This window comes from Anas platyrhynchos, chromosome 5, assembly GCF_047663525.1.
Source record: "Anas platyrhynchos isolate ZD024472 breed Pekin duck chromosome 5, IASCAAS_PekinDuck_T2T, whole genome shotgun sequence".
NCBI classification, from domain to species: Eukaryota; Metazoa; Chordata; class Aves; order Anseriformes; family Anatidae; genus Anas; species Anas platyrhynchos.
In genome coordinates, this window is record NC_092591.1 from 26,352,594 (window position 1) to 26,368,123 (window position 15,530).

General features: G+C 37.9%; 1 protein-coding gene across 1 annotated transcript in view; it reads right to left on the reverse strand.

Annotated features, from left to right (window-relative positions):
* The window catches only part of PRORP (protein only RNase P catalytic subunit), a 45,517-nt gene that overhangs the window by 12,935 nt on the left and 17,052 nt on the right, over positions 1–15,530 (reverse strand). Inside the window, exon 4 of the mRNA XM_072038496.1 lies at positions 14,029–14,136. Within this exon, the coding sequence (XP_071894597.1) occupies positions 14,029–14,136 (108 nt within the window). The remainder of the gene's footprint in view (positions 1–14,028; positions 14,137–15,530) is intronic.

Genomic DNA, 15,530 nt, shown 5'->3' on the forward strand with positions numbered 1-15,530 from the left:
AAGTTATATATAAATGAAAAGGTATAAGGTTTTACTTATTTTTGTATAGGCTACAGAAGTAAAACTTCATCTGTCAGTGATATAGACTGTAAATGGAAAAGTTGTCCCAGCTGAAGTCTCAACTTCAGGAGTCAGCCATCTTTCACTGGAAACCCAGCTTGACATTACACTGGTATTTTTGCATTTCTACTATGTCTATAGCAGTTTTATATAAAAACTTATATAAAAAACTATCATTTCTCATTGTAGAAAGAATGTAAAAAGCTAGCTATTAGAAAGGAATATTTGTGAATTATATGCAGCTGTGCCAGTCTTTGATCTTGACAGGCTGAGTCAGAAGCTATGTTTAAGCACTGAAAATCCAAAATGTGAGCAGGACCTCTGGGTGTTGGTGGCAATGGCGGTGGGTCGTTATGAAAATGAAAACACAAGATCAACTGATCTTTTCCACAGATAGGAAATAACTTGGTGCAGGACTGAGATCAGCTTTGTAAGATTGAAACTGACAGTTTAAAAGATACCAATGTTGTAGCTCTCACCACTGTCCCATGCAGATGTCTGAACAGCGTCACTGACCTAGTCTGATGCTGTGTTTTCCCCCTCTCCCATCTGTGGTTCAAAAAGTCCCAGACGGTACTTTTATTCTTTGAGGAAAGGTGCTGCACCAGATGGGGAGATCAATGTTATGGCAGACACTGCCTTGATGCAGTACAAGACACAGTAAACCTGTGCTTCTGCCGTGACAACCTACCTTTTAATAATCTAGAGACTTACAGAAAGACTTTAAAATACAGGCTATTTCTGTGCTCACAGGTAAACAGGCTTATGGTCCAGGTAGGATGGCACAGTAACCAACGGAACTCATCCATAAATCAACTGCTTGCAATCAATAAAAAAAAAAAAAAGATTTAGACTACAGTATGATTAGACTACAGTATGAAGCAAATATTTATGACACAATTTTCACATAATTTTTGTTTCTTATTCCTACTATTTTGCAGTTGCTTGCTACAGATTACTATGTAGAGCTAAAGAGGCTACCTCCAAAACCAGTTGTTCCTATAAGAGCCATTTTCCAGTCCTTAACCCAAATAAATACATTAACCAACACTACCCAAGTCTGGTGATTTCTCTGTGAAAGATGAAAAAAATGTTTAATATGACAGAGAACATATCAAATGTTTTTCTTCAGCAGGACAAAAATCAGCAGAAATAAACTAAAGCACAAAGGTCTAAGGTGAAGAAGCAGCAATTAGGCCCGAGCCAGGCCTACCTACCCTGCACGCATACCTAGGGACAAGGGATTTCAGCAGAGAGGGACTAAGGCAGGAATCTGTTTAATACTGGTATAAGCATAACTGGTATTTACCAGAAAACTTAGGGGGCTTTAATATTTCAGCATTATTCTTCTTGACACAGTTATTAACTCGGGTTGCACAGCACTGGAAACTCATGCTATTTTACTGCTAGTATCGCTGCTGCCAACATCTGGGCCTGGAGATCCTTGGCAGTGAAGGTCTGAAAGCCCCTCAGAGTGACTATGATTCACAAGATAAAATTTACTTTAATGCTTTTAATATAAGTTTATTGGTAACAGTCTGCAGTACTCAGTATCTAAACACTGGCCAGGTCAGTGTTTATCTTAAGTATTTTTCTTTAACTCAGGAGATAAGATAGAGTATCTGACAAACAGATAATATTGTCAACTCCCACAAATTAATTATAGATGATATTTGGCATTTGTCTAAAAGCTCCACCTCATGGGAACAAAGGGTTATATGAAAATCTTTGTCAACTTTGTCATTTTTTGCCCTTGTAGTCAGACAAATAAGCTTGTGAATACGATCACCACAAAGGCTCAGGTAATAGAAGCCAAATAAGAACATCCCATTCCCTATTTCATAAAAGGATCTACCTTCTTAAGGCAAATTTCATTTTGGGGACTCAGCATTATGGTTTCCAGCTGTCTGTATGTGACTACACCAGCCAGCCATTTGAGGAATTCTGCTGCATCTTTCCCTCCTTTGCCCATTCCAGTGGAAAGAACACACACCCAAAAACACCCCCTACAGCACCCAGGTCCAAACATCTGTGCTCAAGTGTAAGGGACTGCTGTAGCTTCAGAAGTATTTTGTATACAGACAATAAGCCAAATGTATCAGATAATTCAATGTTAAAACTCTTTCATATTAGTGGTTATGATAGCTAGGCTGGCAGAGTGATGGGGCTTGTGGAAATGAGAGTGAGTGGGGCAAGAAAAAAAAATTCTATTCTTTAGCATTAGTATTACTGAAAGCCCATTTGGGGATGCCCATTCAGTGGAAAGACAGAACTCTTTACTCTGTGAGACATGAAAATATGAAGTATGACATATGTATCGCTGAGAAGTGAAGAAGTCAAAACCTCCACGTCTTTTATTTTAAACCACTTCCTTTAACTGTTGAGTCTTAGGGCCAGCATGCATAAATGGATTTAGACAGACAATACAAACCTTTACAGGGATATCACATGTAAACACAAATGGATTTAGATGCTGAAAGCAGTGCAGCAAAATTAACATTAGACAAACCCAGGATGATGACTCTTAGTAAGGATCAGGGTAAATCAACATCATTAAGACTGTCTGGTTCTGCTCTGTGGCTACCCTCTTGCATCTCTCTTACTGCCACTTTATTTATTTATTCAAATATGTACCAACTTAGGACTGCAGTGGAAGAAAATTCCTATCAATCAATCAATCAGGTAGCAATATAGGTAATAATAGCACTTAATAAATACCTATCTTCAATTTATAGAAACATAAATTTTCATTTAATGTAGAAGCTCAAATTCCAATGAACCACAAATCTAACATGCACCATCATACTACTTTTTTTTTCCATTGCAAAGCATAAGCAATACCTAGTTTACCCCAACATCACATAATTAGGAATAAACAAGGAGAGAAGGCATTAGCAAAGAGGATTCTTCCACATGAGTATACCACCTAAGTCAGGAATAACTCCATTGAACCATTGGATCTGAACTGGCTTTGAACTTCTGTTAGAGAGCTTATGCCTCTATGCTGATATACTGATAAAATTGCTTGGAAAATAGAGTATATGATGTTAAATAATTTTGACAACATCTTTAGCTTGTGACTCACCTGACTCATTATAACTTCAATGCATGTTTCCAGATAGAACTGTGAAAAGAACTGTTCAGATTATTAAAGAACTATCTGGTGAATAATAGATCAGGAGAAAACAGCATCACAAGTTAGTATCTCTGTGCAGAAAGGAAAAACACTAGATACTTGTAAATATTAGTATGAAATACGTAAATGATTGGAAGTGGAGAATTTCCTAAGAGATAGGTTTCGTAAAAATACATGGCAGGTCAGTAAGTACGATGCCAAAGACTAAGCATTCGAAGTAATTTACATTGTAGTTTTGGGGATCATATTTAGAGAAAAATATTTATAGAATAGAAAATACAGATTTTTATTTGATGGATACACATAAAAAGTAGAAGTCTATGAAGCATCTAAATGATGCTTCATAGGGGTATTTCTTCATTGAATGGTTTTCAAAGTCTAATTTTTAAGACCTTGAGGTGGGTGTCTTTCTTGGAGGTCAGCTAGTGAAGAATTCTGTTGATGTACAGTGGTTAGTACCATAGGGCTGTAGAACCATGGCTACTAGTAAGTAAATACACGTACACAGTTTAAGCTTCTAGTTCATTCTCTATCGTTTAGAAAAATGCACAACAAAAGATCTAAAACGTCATAAAACCATGTAAGCAGCATGAAATATCATGCTAAGAAGCAAATATGGAAACCGTTTGGAGAGTTTCTGCAAGTAACAAACAATATTCTGTTGCTTTACACAAAGAAATAGGAATGACCTTATACACAGGTCTCACCTCCACAGCAGTCAGCCATTGACTTGCTAACACTATCACTGCATGCCCATGAGGAGACCCAGCAGATAAAAGGCTCATTTTCAGGAGATCCTGCAACTCAGGGAAGATTTTGGAGTTTATTTCAGCTGGGGACTTTTCTCCTAGAAGCAGTCTCGAGAAATCCCCATTCTTCAGAGTTCATTCTATATGACAAAAGAAGTACCCATGCAGATTAACACTGCCTGTGTTAGAAATTACCCTCTGGTAATTTTTTAATGACAATTTGAATAGCAGTAGCAAAGGTAGCCATAGCTTGTTTTTTATGCTCTTGGTACTGGTATTTTTACCATATCACTACTGCTCCTCATATGACACCTAGCAACAAAATCATTTACAACTCCCAGCATGTGTGATAATACCTTAATTATGTTTTGTATGAATAAATCAGGTCTGATTAGAACCATTACTAGACACACTTGCAAGGCTTCCAGGTATTTCATGTTTTATACTATTCTAGACTATGTTTTGATTGCATCGGTGTTCGGGAATTAGATGGAAGATGCCAAAACACTGTTCCCTTCTCCTGCTATCTCTGTTTAACCACATATTTAACCTCAGCAGAGGTGTACCACAAATGATCCACAGAAGACTGCAGTGGTTTGCTGTAGTGTCACAGACTCGAACTGCCTTTCTGAGGCGCAATTAATTTTGAATTTTATTTAAAAACGTATCATTAATCTCTTACAATTAAGTAAGAAAAGATATTGGGAATTTTCATTCTATGAGATATAAGAATTTACTTTAAAAATAGTGAAAATTTCACAAAAAGCTTTGGCTTGTTACACTACCTACAAGAAATCTGCAAGACCTGAATACTTCAGAGTTGCTCACAGTCAAATGGGAGACCAGCAGTTATATAGTGAAGTGCTGCTCTCCCCAGTCCTATTTGAGGAGCTTACTCTTTAGCCCAAGAGTAGCCCGTATTTTCATCACATGCACTCAGGTACAGCAAATACCCTATCAAGAAAGGAACACAGTTAAAAATAAGAAAGACAGATAAATCCATGACACCTAACTTGTATAACTGTATGCAATATTTAATTCCAGATGATTTATAAAGAGTACGTGCTACCTATTTCAGATGGCCTGAAAAATTACAAGGTAGCTGGAAACTGCAAATGGGTAATACCCACCATTTTCTCAGCACATAAAGTAGAGGCCACCATACAAAATTATCAGACAGAAGGTTTAAAGGAAACAGAAGCACAGACATTATATCATATCTTTTGTAATTGTAAAACTCATTGCCACAGGATGCTTTGAAAACCAGAAGTATTTGGGGAAAGTAATTAAATAAATTTATCCCAGAAAATTCTATCAGTGGCAATTACATCTGTTATTCGGGAGGCAGTTTTTTCAAGAGTAAATAAATAAATAAATAAATCTGGGAGACTATAACAACAGGAATCATCCCTCCAAACTTGGTAGAATTTGAAGAGTGAGATCCTCTTGCATCTGATGTACAAAAATCAATACTAGACAAAGGTATGTTTTTCACAGTAAATGTTTGATGCAGGAAGTCATCTGTAACGGGAATGGTATTTTGGATAAGGATTAAGTGTTCCTACAATTTTTCAGTTGGAAATACAAATTCTTGTGAATTGTTTTTAAATAAGCATACTGCTAGTGCAATCGTGTTTGCAGTATGGAATCTTATCTGGTGAAGTTGATTCAGCTAGAGATCAACTAGATTCAAATAGGACTTTGTAAACTATTTTCTTGTACCAGACAACACAAAGCAATCAGTTTACAGAGAGATTTAGATTAAAATCCATGGAGAATTCTACTCATTTTTTCCAGAATATTAAAATATTAATAATAATAATTTACTTTAACTCTGGTTTTAAATTTCACTGCAGGTTTACAATCATTTTATAACTTCAATTTTATATGTATTTAACTACCTGTATAAACCTCTATCCCTATATACCTCTTTCACTCTAGCTCTACAAGTAGAATTCAGCTAGAGAAAAAACAATAAATGCAGCTTAATAGCTTGCTGAATCATTAATCACCATGTCAATATACCGAGATCCCTGGAAATAACCCACTGTGCAAGAAAATCTAGGTTTTCATAACTTCATAAATAAATCCAAATGGAATTTAAGCTTCTGCTTCATTGTACCTTTTCTCTGTGAGACACAGCTTCTAAACATGTGTACTTTCCTACTTCTACTAAAAATAGAATATCATTTATAAAAGCCAAGTGTGAATCAAAAATTTATTGCTTTTCAATGTACATAAATCCAGACGTACATAAATGAATCCAATCATTGTTCTAAGGATTTTACCTATGTTACCTTTAAGATGACATACAAAGAAACAGCATTTCTCAGGCTCAAAGCAAATGCTTATTCTTGCATAGAATTGACCTATAATAAACCAACCATCATGTTTTCTGCCCTGCATCCCCTATGTTAATACCACTATTCAATAGGAGTTTCCAGACACGGATCACTTCTAAAGAAGCAGTTCTGTTGCCTAAAGACCAGGTTTCAGATCTGGAATCACAGCATACCTCTTATTGCCACATGATAACATTTCCATAATTAGATGAATCAGTTGGGCTGCCCAAAGAAAGTTCACCTTTTGGTTTCCAAGGGAGAAGTGAAAACAGCATGACTGAAACTCGCCCAGTTCGGAAGATACCCTCATTTGACTTCGTCACCCAGAGTTTAGTGGGACTTCTCCACAACACAACAACCAACCTGTTGCTACAACTACAAAGTTCACCTGAACATGAATCATCAGGGCATGTTCATTCTGCTCTGTCAAATTTCAAGCTCATATACCTGGTGATGTACAAGAATGATTATTATGAAAGATATGCAATTCCCCTTATAAAAAAAGGAGTGCTTGGGTGCTCCTGTACTTAACATTCAATTTGCTCCTATTGCCAAATACAGAGGCAGAAATGATAAATACCAGAGAGGAACCACAACAGGTCACTACGTTAATCACAAGTTTTTTTTGTTTCGTTTTTTAAATTCAGCCTTATAGCCAGAGGCCAACAACAGTAAGGGGAGGCACCACCAGAAAGTATTGGACTTAGGCAGAAAATGACAGGGAGAGGTTGTCAAAATGCCTGATAGTCAGATTTCTAAGTCTGTTCAGTTTTTGCTGCTACATTCTTCTCACCAGGAAATGCAAAATCAGATTGGGTAACTAAAATGAAAGTGGAAGCAAACATTCCTACTACTTGAAGTAGCATTTCTAGAATCTCTGACACTCGTGTCAAATACGCCTTCAACTATTCTGTATGTGTGTGAAGCTGAATGCATTAAATGCCCCTTTATTTCTCTTTTAGCCACAAATAGAAAGTATCCAACTGTTCTGAAGAACTTCAAGGAGAAAAGATAAGACTCTTCAGACCTTTCCTCTAAGTTTGAAGCAAATGAGCCTATTCCCCTTCACCTCTCCTGAGAAGCTTAACAGCCTTGCTCTTCTTCTTGATCTAGTGGACAAAAATTCATGAACTGGATCTATCCTATTTAGCATGGCACAAATATGAGGGGGGATAAATTTCAGCTTACATGTGACTTCAGAGAAGAGATTCACTCAGTCCACCTGTTGAGATATTGAAGGACCCTCAGAAATTAACAGAGGAGAGATGAATGCACTGCTGATTGTGACAGCCACGCACCTCTAACACTAAAAATAAGTGCACTTGCAAGACTACCTGTTAGTACTTTAGCTTCTTTCTATACTAAGACAGGGTCTGAATGTCAGGAGAGGTATCCTGTGACTAAACCAAGCAATGACCATGTTACACCGTTGTAGGTGATTTTCAGTGCATCCATCAAAGATCTTCATCCTTAGGATTTGAGCAATACTCAAAGGAAATGACAGCACAGTTCTAAAGACTACACAGATGTTGCAAAGACAGACATTTGTCCAACATTGAGTAACAGGGCAATGTTTAGTTATCATGGATATGTAAACTTGGACTATCATCAGAAGACAGAAAATAGAAAGATGGAAAAGGCTGGGAGCAAATAGACAAACACATCTGACGGCTCTGCTGAGTGGTAGGACAAGAGTTGGTAGGAGGAAGAATTGATGAACTGTCACAGTATGACAAATAAGACCTCTGTTGGATGTATTGATTCTGAACAGAGAATGACTCATGGATCTACTCAATTTTCGCTTCATTTAAAGACAGTAAAGTAGTTGAACAAATCACAGATGCTGCCAAATGAGTCAAAGAAGAAAGAACATTCTTTTCCATGCATGACTTGATTTGGGGCAAATTTATTAATAAACGCCTGTTTTGCAGGACAGCTCATACAGTGGAGCTCAAGTTTTGTATCAAGTATCAGTGTCTCACTAATTATGCAGTTGATCTCATATACATGTAGCATGGCTAAGAACGGACTTGAAGACTAGGAAAAATCACCTCATGAAAACATGAGTAATTAATTTTTTGTCAACTATATATATGTATGTGTGTACAGGTGTTACTTTCTTTCTGTGTTTTTTAGCCTCAAAGTATTTTTTACTAAGTCAAGACGTCAGAGTGAAAGTTTTCTTTATTGTTTCCCCCAAATACCATATGCTCCAATACATTTTTTTTCTTTTTTAATTTCAGAGGATTTATTGGTGCAGGAGACCTCAAAAAAACAAAATTATACTTCAAAATTGATTGGGGTTACTAATCCAAGACAGTGATGGGTTATCGTGGCTGGTTCTTCCTCCCACCTTATCCCCTCGTTTTTAAATTCCTTCATTTGAAGAGCTATTCCCTTTGTCTTGATATTTGGAGAACGAATCTTGACACTGGGAATAAAGTTCATATCAAAAAATGGTTCCAAGCTGAATTACAATGAATGATACTTCAAAGTTCTTCAATTCTGTGGCTGCTGTTAGGCTTTCTTTCAAAAACATACTAAGACCAGTCATCATTTCCTTGTAGACTACTATCCTATATCCTGTTCTTCTCCCCTGTCCTGATGAAAGTCTTCTCACTGTCAGCTTTCCCTTCAAAGCTGCGACTTCTCGCTATCCTCTTCCATACTACTAAAGCAGTCAGGGAGTCCAGGAATATCTAGCACAGAACCACTAGAACAGGTAAAATTATAGTATTAGTTTTAAACTCTGAATTTCCTTGATAAAAATTAGAAAAATATTTAATATGAAAAAAAAAATCAGCAATAACCTGTGTTTGCTATGCCACTTGTTACCACGCAGTTCATTCAAACAGCCCTTTGGAGGGCTGGTTACTCAGAGAGCAACCTCCATTCAACAAGTTTGCTGTTTTTCCCCCTGGAAGAAAGAGGAAGTATCTACCAGGCATGTCCTATCCCCGCTGCTTATCTCAGCACCCCAGCTATAGCAACAACCCCAGCCTGCCCTTTTGAGCAGGAGGGCAGCTTTGGTGGCTCAGCTGGGTGACGGCTGCTGCAGGCGGAAGGAGGTGATGCAGGGCGGCTGCCAGCTGCTGCCACCGGGCTGGGATGGGAGGGGAACTGCAAGGCTCTGGCTTTGTCAGCTGTTGTACAGGCCCACTAAAATTTGCATGGGAATTATATGAACTTGTGTAGTCCAGTTATAGAAACGCTGGTTAAGTTTGGAAGTAACCGCTTTGAACTCTCCGCCAAGAGTGAAAACTATTTCTTTGTGCAGTATCTGCCTTAACAAATTCAGTCTGGAAGTATTTTACCAACCTTTTAGATGTCTGAGTTTAATACAGAGATTAGGGAGTGAAAAGTTAAGGCTGTGCTGGCCCCAACTGCTGAACTGTTTGAAGAAGGGAACTGTGAGTTTGCTTTGATCTGTCCCAACACACATTTGAGATATATATACTCAGCTATGTCTAAGACCAGCTGGGTACAGCTATGAAAGGAGCTGGCTGCATACCTCATTTACAATAGAGCAATCTCAATGTATATTTAAAATAGTGAAGTGCTCTCCAAATCATGCTTGCCGATCATGCTCCCCCTGCCCGTCTCGCTCTCACCCCTGCCCTGGCCTTTACAATCTAGGGGTAGCTGGGAAGAGCTCAGAGGTCCCTGACCCCTCTCCCACATCCCAAGAGGGATGCTTCAGAGCCTAGATATCCCGCTTGCACTTAGAATCCCCTTGCTTCCAAGGAATACTTCTACCGAAAACAGTGATAAACAGGAAAAAATGCATCCGAGAGTTATGTAACAGTTTGTGTTTCAGAAGACAACCGGACGGCCAGCGCTTGGAAATTCCCTCTCTTGACCTTTATAAGGTGAAAGGCAGGAACACCACAGGGAGTCAGGGCAGCAGGGAACAGGGAGTTCCAAATGTCATTGTGTAGCTGCAGATTGATGTAATTACATACACCTGGAGGAGAGGATTAACTCTAAGTCACGACACAGCCAGAATGAACTTTGCTTAGTCAAACTGCGAGGATAGCTCAGTTTATAAACCACCAGCTTTGCAGTACAAATTGTGACTGACTCATCAAGGCAAATACACATCAGGTACAGTCTTAAATAGGAACAGAATGTAATGCCCAAAAAAGACACATGACAACTATTTTACACTTTACAGGAGTCTGTTTCTATCGTTTGGATTATATAGCAAAAATAATTTCAATTCCGTGGTATCTTTTAATTAGGAATTAATTATAATGTCTAATTTAAAATGACACACTAAGTTGCATAGTGTCGAAAAGAGGTACTTGCTAATACCCATTGCTGCAGCTTTACAGCGACCGCCTTCTAAAGCGATGCTCTCACCACTCCCTAGCCCTCAAAAATGCTTGTTCCCATCCTTATGCTACCTCCTCTTTTGTCAGTAATTGATGCAGCCGCTTGGTGATTTGTACCAGGAAACAGCCCTAGTTTAAAATCAACCTGGCAAAAAAGTGGATTGTAATTACAAAGTGACTGTGTCATATAATAGAGAAATTACCACAGAATATTCCTGTAAATCTGCCAAGTCAATAAGATTCATGATGATCTGCTAAGTAAGTGCTGGCTGTAAAGACTAAAGGTGCCTGGGGCTACTGGAAATCACATATCTAGTTTTCCAGAATGTCAGAATACTTTGGGGATTACACAAGTAAAAGTCATTCCTTTAACTTCTGCTTTTTTTCCTTTTCTTCTCATCCCATAAGGTACTTGTGCCTTGCCCCTCCACCCAGCCACTTTCCAAGACACCTACAGAATGCCTAGAGGGAATTACAAATATTAAGCTGTTTGAAAAAGAAAGTAGTATTTTATCAATGTTCTATGGTATTTTTGTTAAATGTAAATAAAAATGAGACTGCATTAAAATTGCCACAAATCTTATGCCACCTCCTGTGTTTAACTATGACTTTTATTCTGATATTTACTCTAAATTGTATAAGAGGTGGTCCAACAAGCTAATGATTGCAGCTTTTGACACAGGTTCTTGGAAATACACTCTAGTATTATTTCTCAAGAAGAGCAGACTAGGTCACTGAAGAATCACAACACGCCCCTCTTCTAAATTGGCCAGTCATACTACCCTAGCAAGCCACCCTGACCTTCACTGTTAACTTTCTCTATCCTTCAGACTCTGCCTCCAGCTTCTCTGGCATTTATTTCTCCTCTTTGTCCTCTCAGTTCTGCATTTTGTGCCCTGGACCTGCCACTTCCCATTCAGCTGCCTCTGCTGCAGGGACAGCGGCCTCCAGAGACAAAGCGCTTTATGGCAGAATTAGATCTCAAAGCTCAGGCTACAGCCTGCAGAGATCAGCAGACAGATGGGGGCTGCTCCCCCAGCACCAACACTGATCAGGAAAGCTACACCAGCAGAGATTCCTGTGGCCTTCACTTCCATCCTCTGGAGGAAAAGTTTGGAGACAGAAGAAAGGCTTGCTGTGTTTTGCATCACTGTTTCTGTTTCCTTTTATTTTGCTTAGCTGTGTCTTGAAAAAAATAAATAAACCAGAATACATGCTTCTTGTCCAAAGCACCTAAAATAAAAATAAAGGCACAATCCTTTCCTGACATGCTACAGTGCAAGAATTCAGGCTCATGAAGAAAGAAAATACTCCTAATTAGCATCCTACATACTCTCACATTTAAACTGTTCCACAGTTCAAGTGGATAAGTGCAATGTTCCACATTCAAGTGGATAAAACAGTAAACTCAGCAGTTAATAGAATAATCACACATAAAGACATCTACCATTAAAAAAAAAAAAGTATCTCAATGAATACCGGGGCTCAATAGAAGAAAAAAGTATCTAGTAGTTCATATGTCTAGAAGAGTATTTCTTTAGGATGGTTGGAGCAGCAAAGAAGCTATTTTGTCACGTAGAGCATGAATATACACTTCCTATAAAAAATAAATTCTATCCAGCCAGTAAATATCTACAGATAAAAGGCACAGAAAAACTAATGGGCATTTTCATCCTCCCTCTTGTAATGACTTCACACTCTCAAAAACAGGACTGAGGCAACAAGAGCAGCAAAAGACTACTTGGCAGAAACTCCAGAAGATTAACATTTTGTGCGCATGATGATGCAAAAACAATTAAAGCACCATAGCTTGTAGAACAAGTAAATTTTAGTTAAGAGATTCTTTCTCAGGAGGTAAGATGGGATGAGCCCAAGTTAGTGTTCTGTCGTGTAGGAAGGGAAAGCAGACATCTTTATCTGTAAATACCTAGGATTCATGAAAGATCCAACTTGCATCTATATGGAATCATCTAAATGGAAGCTGATGCTGCCATACTGTCCTTCTGGAGCTGCTCGGCATCATAGACCCTAAAATCCTACCAGTAAATACAGCAGAATCTAAAAAGCAATTCAAAGGCAGCTTGTGCTGTTCAACATGCTAATATCTCCTAGTAAGATTTCTGACCAGAAAACAGAAGTAATTATCCCACAGAACTGGGCTTGCTCTTTGCTCCATTGCCTCCAATGTTTAGTGAACATTCAAGACCCCGATCAGAGCTCGCACACTGGGACAGGTATGTACTGGTGCAGGACATCAAGAAAACAACACTTTGTTTCTCTTCTCTCTTCGGCAGCATGAATCTGTCTTCATAGGTCTTAAAATATTGTGCCGCTGCATGCTGCCTGGGATTCTTCTCAGATAATCGACACTTCCTCCATGATCCCATGCAAACAACTTGTGAACTTCCTTTTCTACTTTCATTCTAAGGAAAGTACCCTCTTCGTGAGCCAGTATCTTATGAAAGTTCGTTGCAGCTCTTAAACATCTTTCAGCAGGTTTACCTCAGCTCCTTAGCTCAGCTGCTTTTATCTGCATATATGAAAGGATATCCTGCCTCTTCAGAATAGTTTTAAAGTAGTTCTAAGAACAAAAATGTATTTCTTGTAATTACTAGAAGTAAATTACTTCCTTTTTTTAATCAAGCTCATTTATAACTTAGTTTTAATTTCAAGAGCTTGAAAGTTTAAAGACTGGCTTTGGAAGACATGTGAGGAGCTACTTTGTTATTCCTAATTTAAAATAAATATTTCATTGGAAATACAACAACAAAACATTAAGCCATTTCTTAGTGAAATGCCAAAAAGGACTGCCAAGAATTCTCAAAGATTGAGAAAAGTATTCTCAAAGGTACTGGCAAAGAAGCAGGATTATTCTTCTAAAAAATCACCAAGTGGAAAGAACTAAAGCCAGCCTGAGTTGCCCTTGTAAGAACAGAACTCAAATGATTAAGACAATAAGAAGTGAAATAAAGTTTAAACTTAGAAAGGATGCAGTCTGAACTAGGGGGTTATCTCAAGAGAAAGGCTTACCAGCATTAACTGCATTAGACTGTATCTTCTATACAGTAGGTTTATTCTGTTCTCCATTGTTATGAAAACAGAGAAACACACAACATATATCCTAGTAAAGTTACTATCAATAACTTATCTCTAACTATGAGCACTGCGTACAAGGGAAATTTATGTATCGTTTTATATGACTAATACAGTTAAGTATGTAAGAACCACCATCTTTCCACTGATCATTTTCATTTGTAAAGTTTAGATAAGTCTTTGGACTTATTGTAACATGCTACAAAAATGTTTGACCAATCTCTCAAGAGGATAAGTAATAATGAGTCACTAATTGTTCCACCATCAGCCTAAGCATACACAAAACTCTTAATTAATATTTAACCAGCACTTACATTTTCACACTGCGACTTTCTGGGTTTTATGTGGGAAACATTGAGTCCATCAATAACAATATCAAATGGAAGTCGATTTTCCACAAATGTTTGAAAGGCTTCAAATTCCTGAAATAAAGAAAGAAAGAAATTGAAAGGGTATGGGGAAGAATATGTTTAGTTTAGCACAAAGTTTTAATTCCGTTTTTATTAAAAACAAACAAAACAAAACACTACATCTCTCATTTTTCCTTTGTTGATTACAATTCACATCTTTACTTCCATATTTGCTAAAACAAACATATGCACAAAATTGTACCTTCTTTAGCTATAAATGTTGTAGTGGATGCTTTCAACATAATTTTAAGTTACATTAGTGCTGAAAACCAAAACTTGCAGTCATCTAGATTTAAAAAAAAATATAATTATAACCAAACCAAACATTTTTGTAAAGATACATGTCTATAGTCATTGTTATGGAACAGCTGGGGAGCAAAGCAATACTGCTGGGGTATGACACTATTGCTAATATTTCCAAAATGAGAGCATCATGCTTAGTTTCTCTGTAAGAATTCTGAAATCCTTGAATGCCAGTCTTTGGATAATAGAATCTATGTTTAAATAAGCATTCATTTACTAACACAGCCCTCCATTTGTGAGAAATGCACAGCCTTAAGCCCAGCAGAACAATGAACTTCTTACTAGGTCAGAAACATAACGCAGTGATTGAGCAAACAAAGAGCATCCATCCTTTTTTTTTTCCTAACAGAAGGAAAACCACAATTGCTTTAGCCCTGAGAGCCCAAAGGAGAACAGAATACAAAGTCTTAATCAAGTCTTCAGGAATTCCTATTTTGATTTTTGAGTAAAGATCTAGTGTTTTCACCAGATGCTTGTATTAGATTTCTACTTCCTGCTGATATTGTGCCAAGTGGTGTGCAGTGACCTTGTTTCATAATAGACCCTTCTACTAACAGGTAAAACTTATTTATCAGGTAACGGAGGTTTCACAGCCCCAGGTGCTCAGTGACTGTCACAACCATCACAAATTTCATCCCTTGGGCTTAAAATTCCAGAACCACTCTTCTAATCTTACTTTCTCCCATTTATCCATGTAGCAATAAGTAAAACGAAAGAATTACAAGCCCCACACCAAACCAAAAACCTTTATAGCATTTATAGCAACTCTTCCTCAAAGAAAGAAATGAAATAATTTATTTGCTCAGAAGATATACTGCTGTCAGGCAGTACCAAATGATCACCGACTTCAAATCTAGTCAGGATGCTTATGACAAATTACACTAGAACAAGGGTTACTTGTATGCAGAGTACAAGCAAACCAAGGAAGATAAGAGTGCATCATTCAGGTGTTAAAATTGCAGTTACCAGCAGAGGCAGTGGGGACAAGAGAAGCAACTCCAGAAAATGAGGATTCCTGGCTGTCAGGCTCATTGGACTCCCCTGTGGTTCACCATCAGGTGAGCCACTGCTGTAATGCTGGAGGGCTGGCTGAAAGGAGGGGA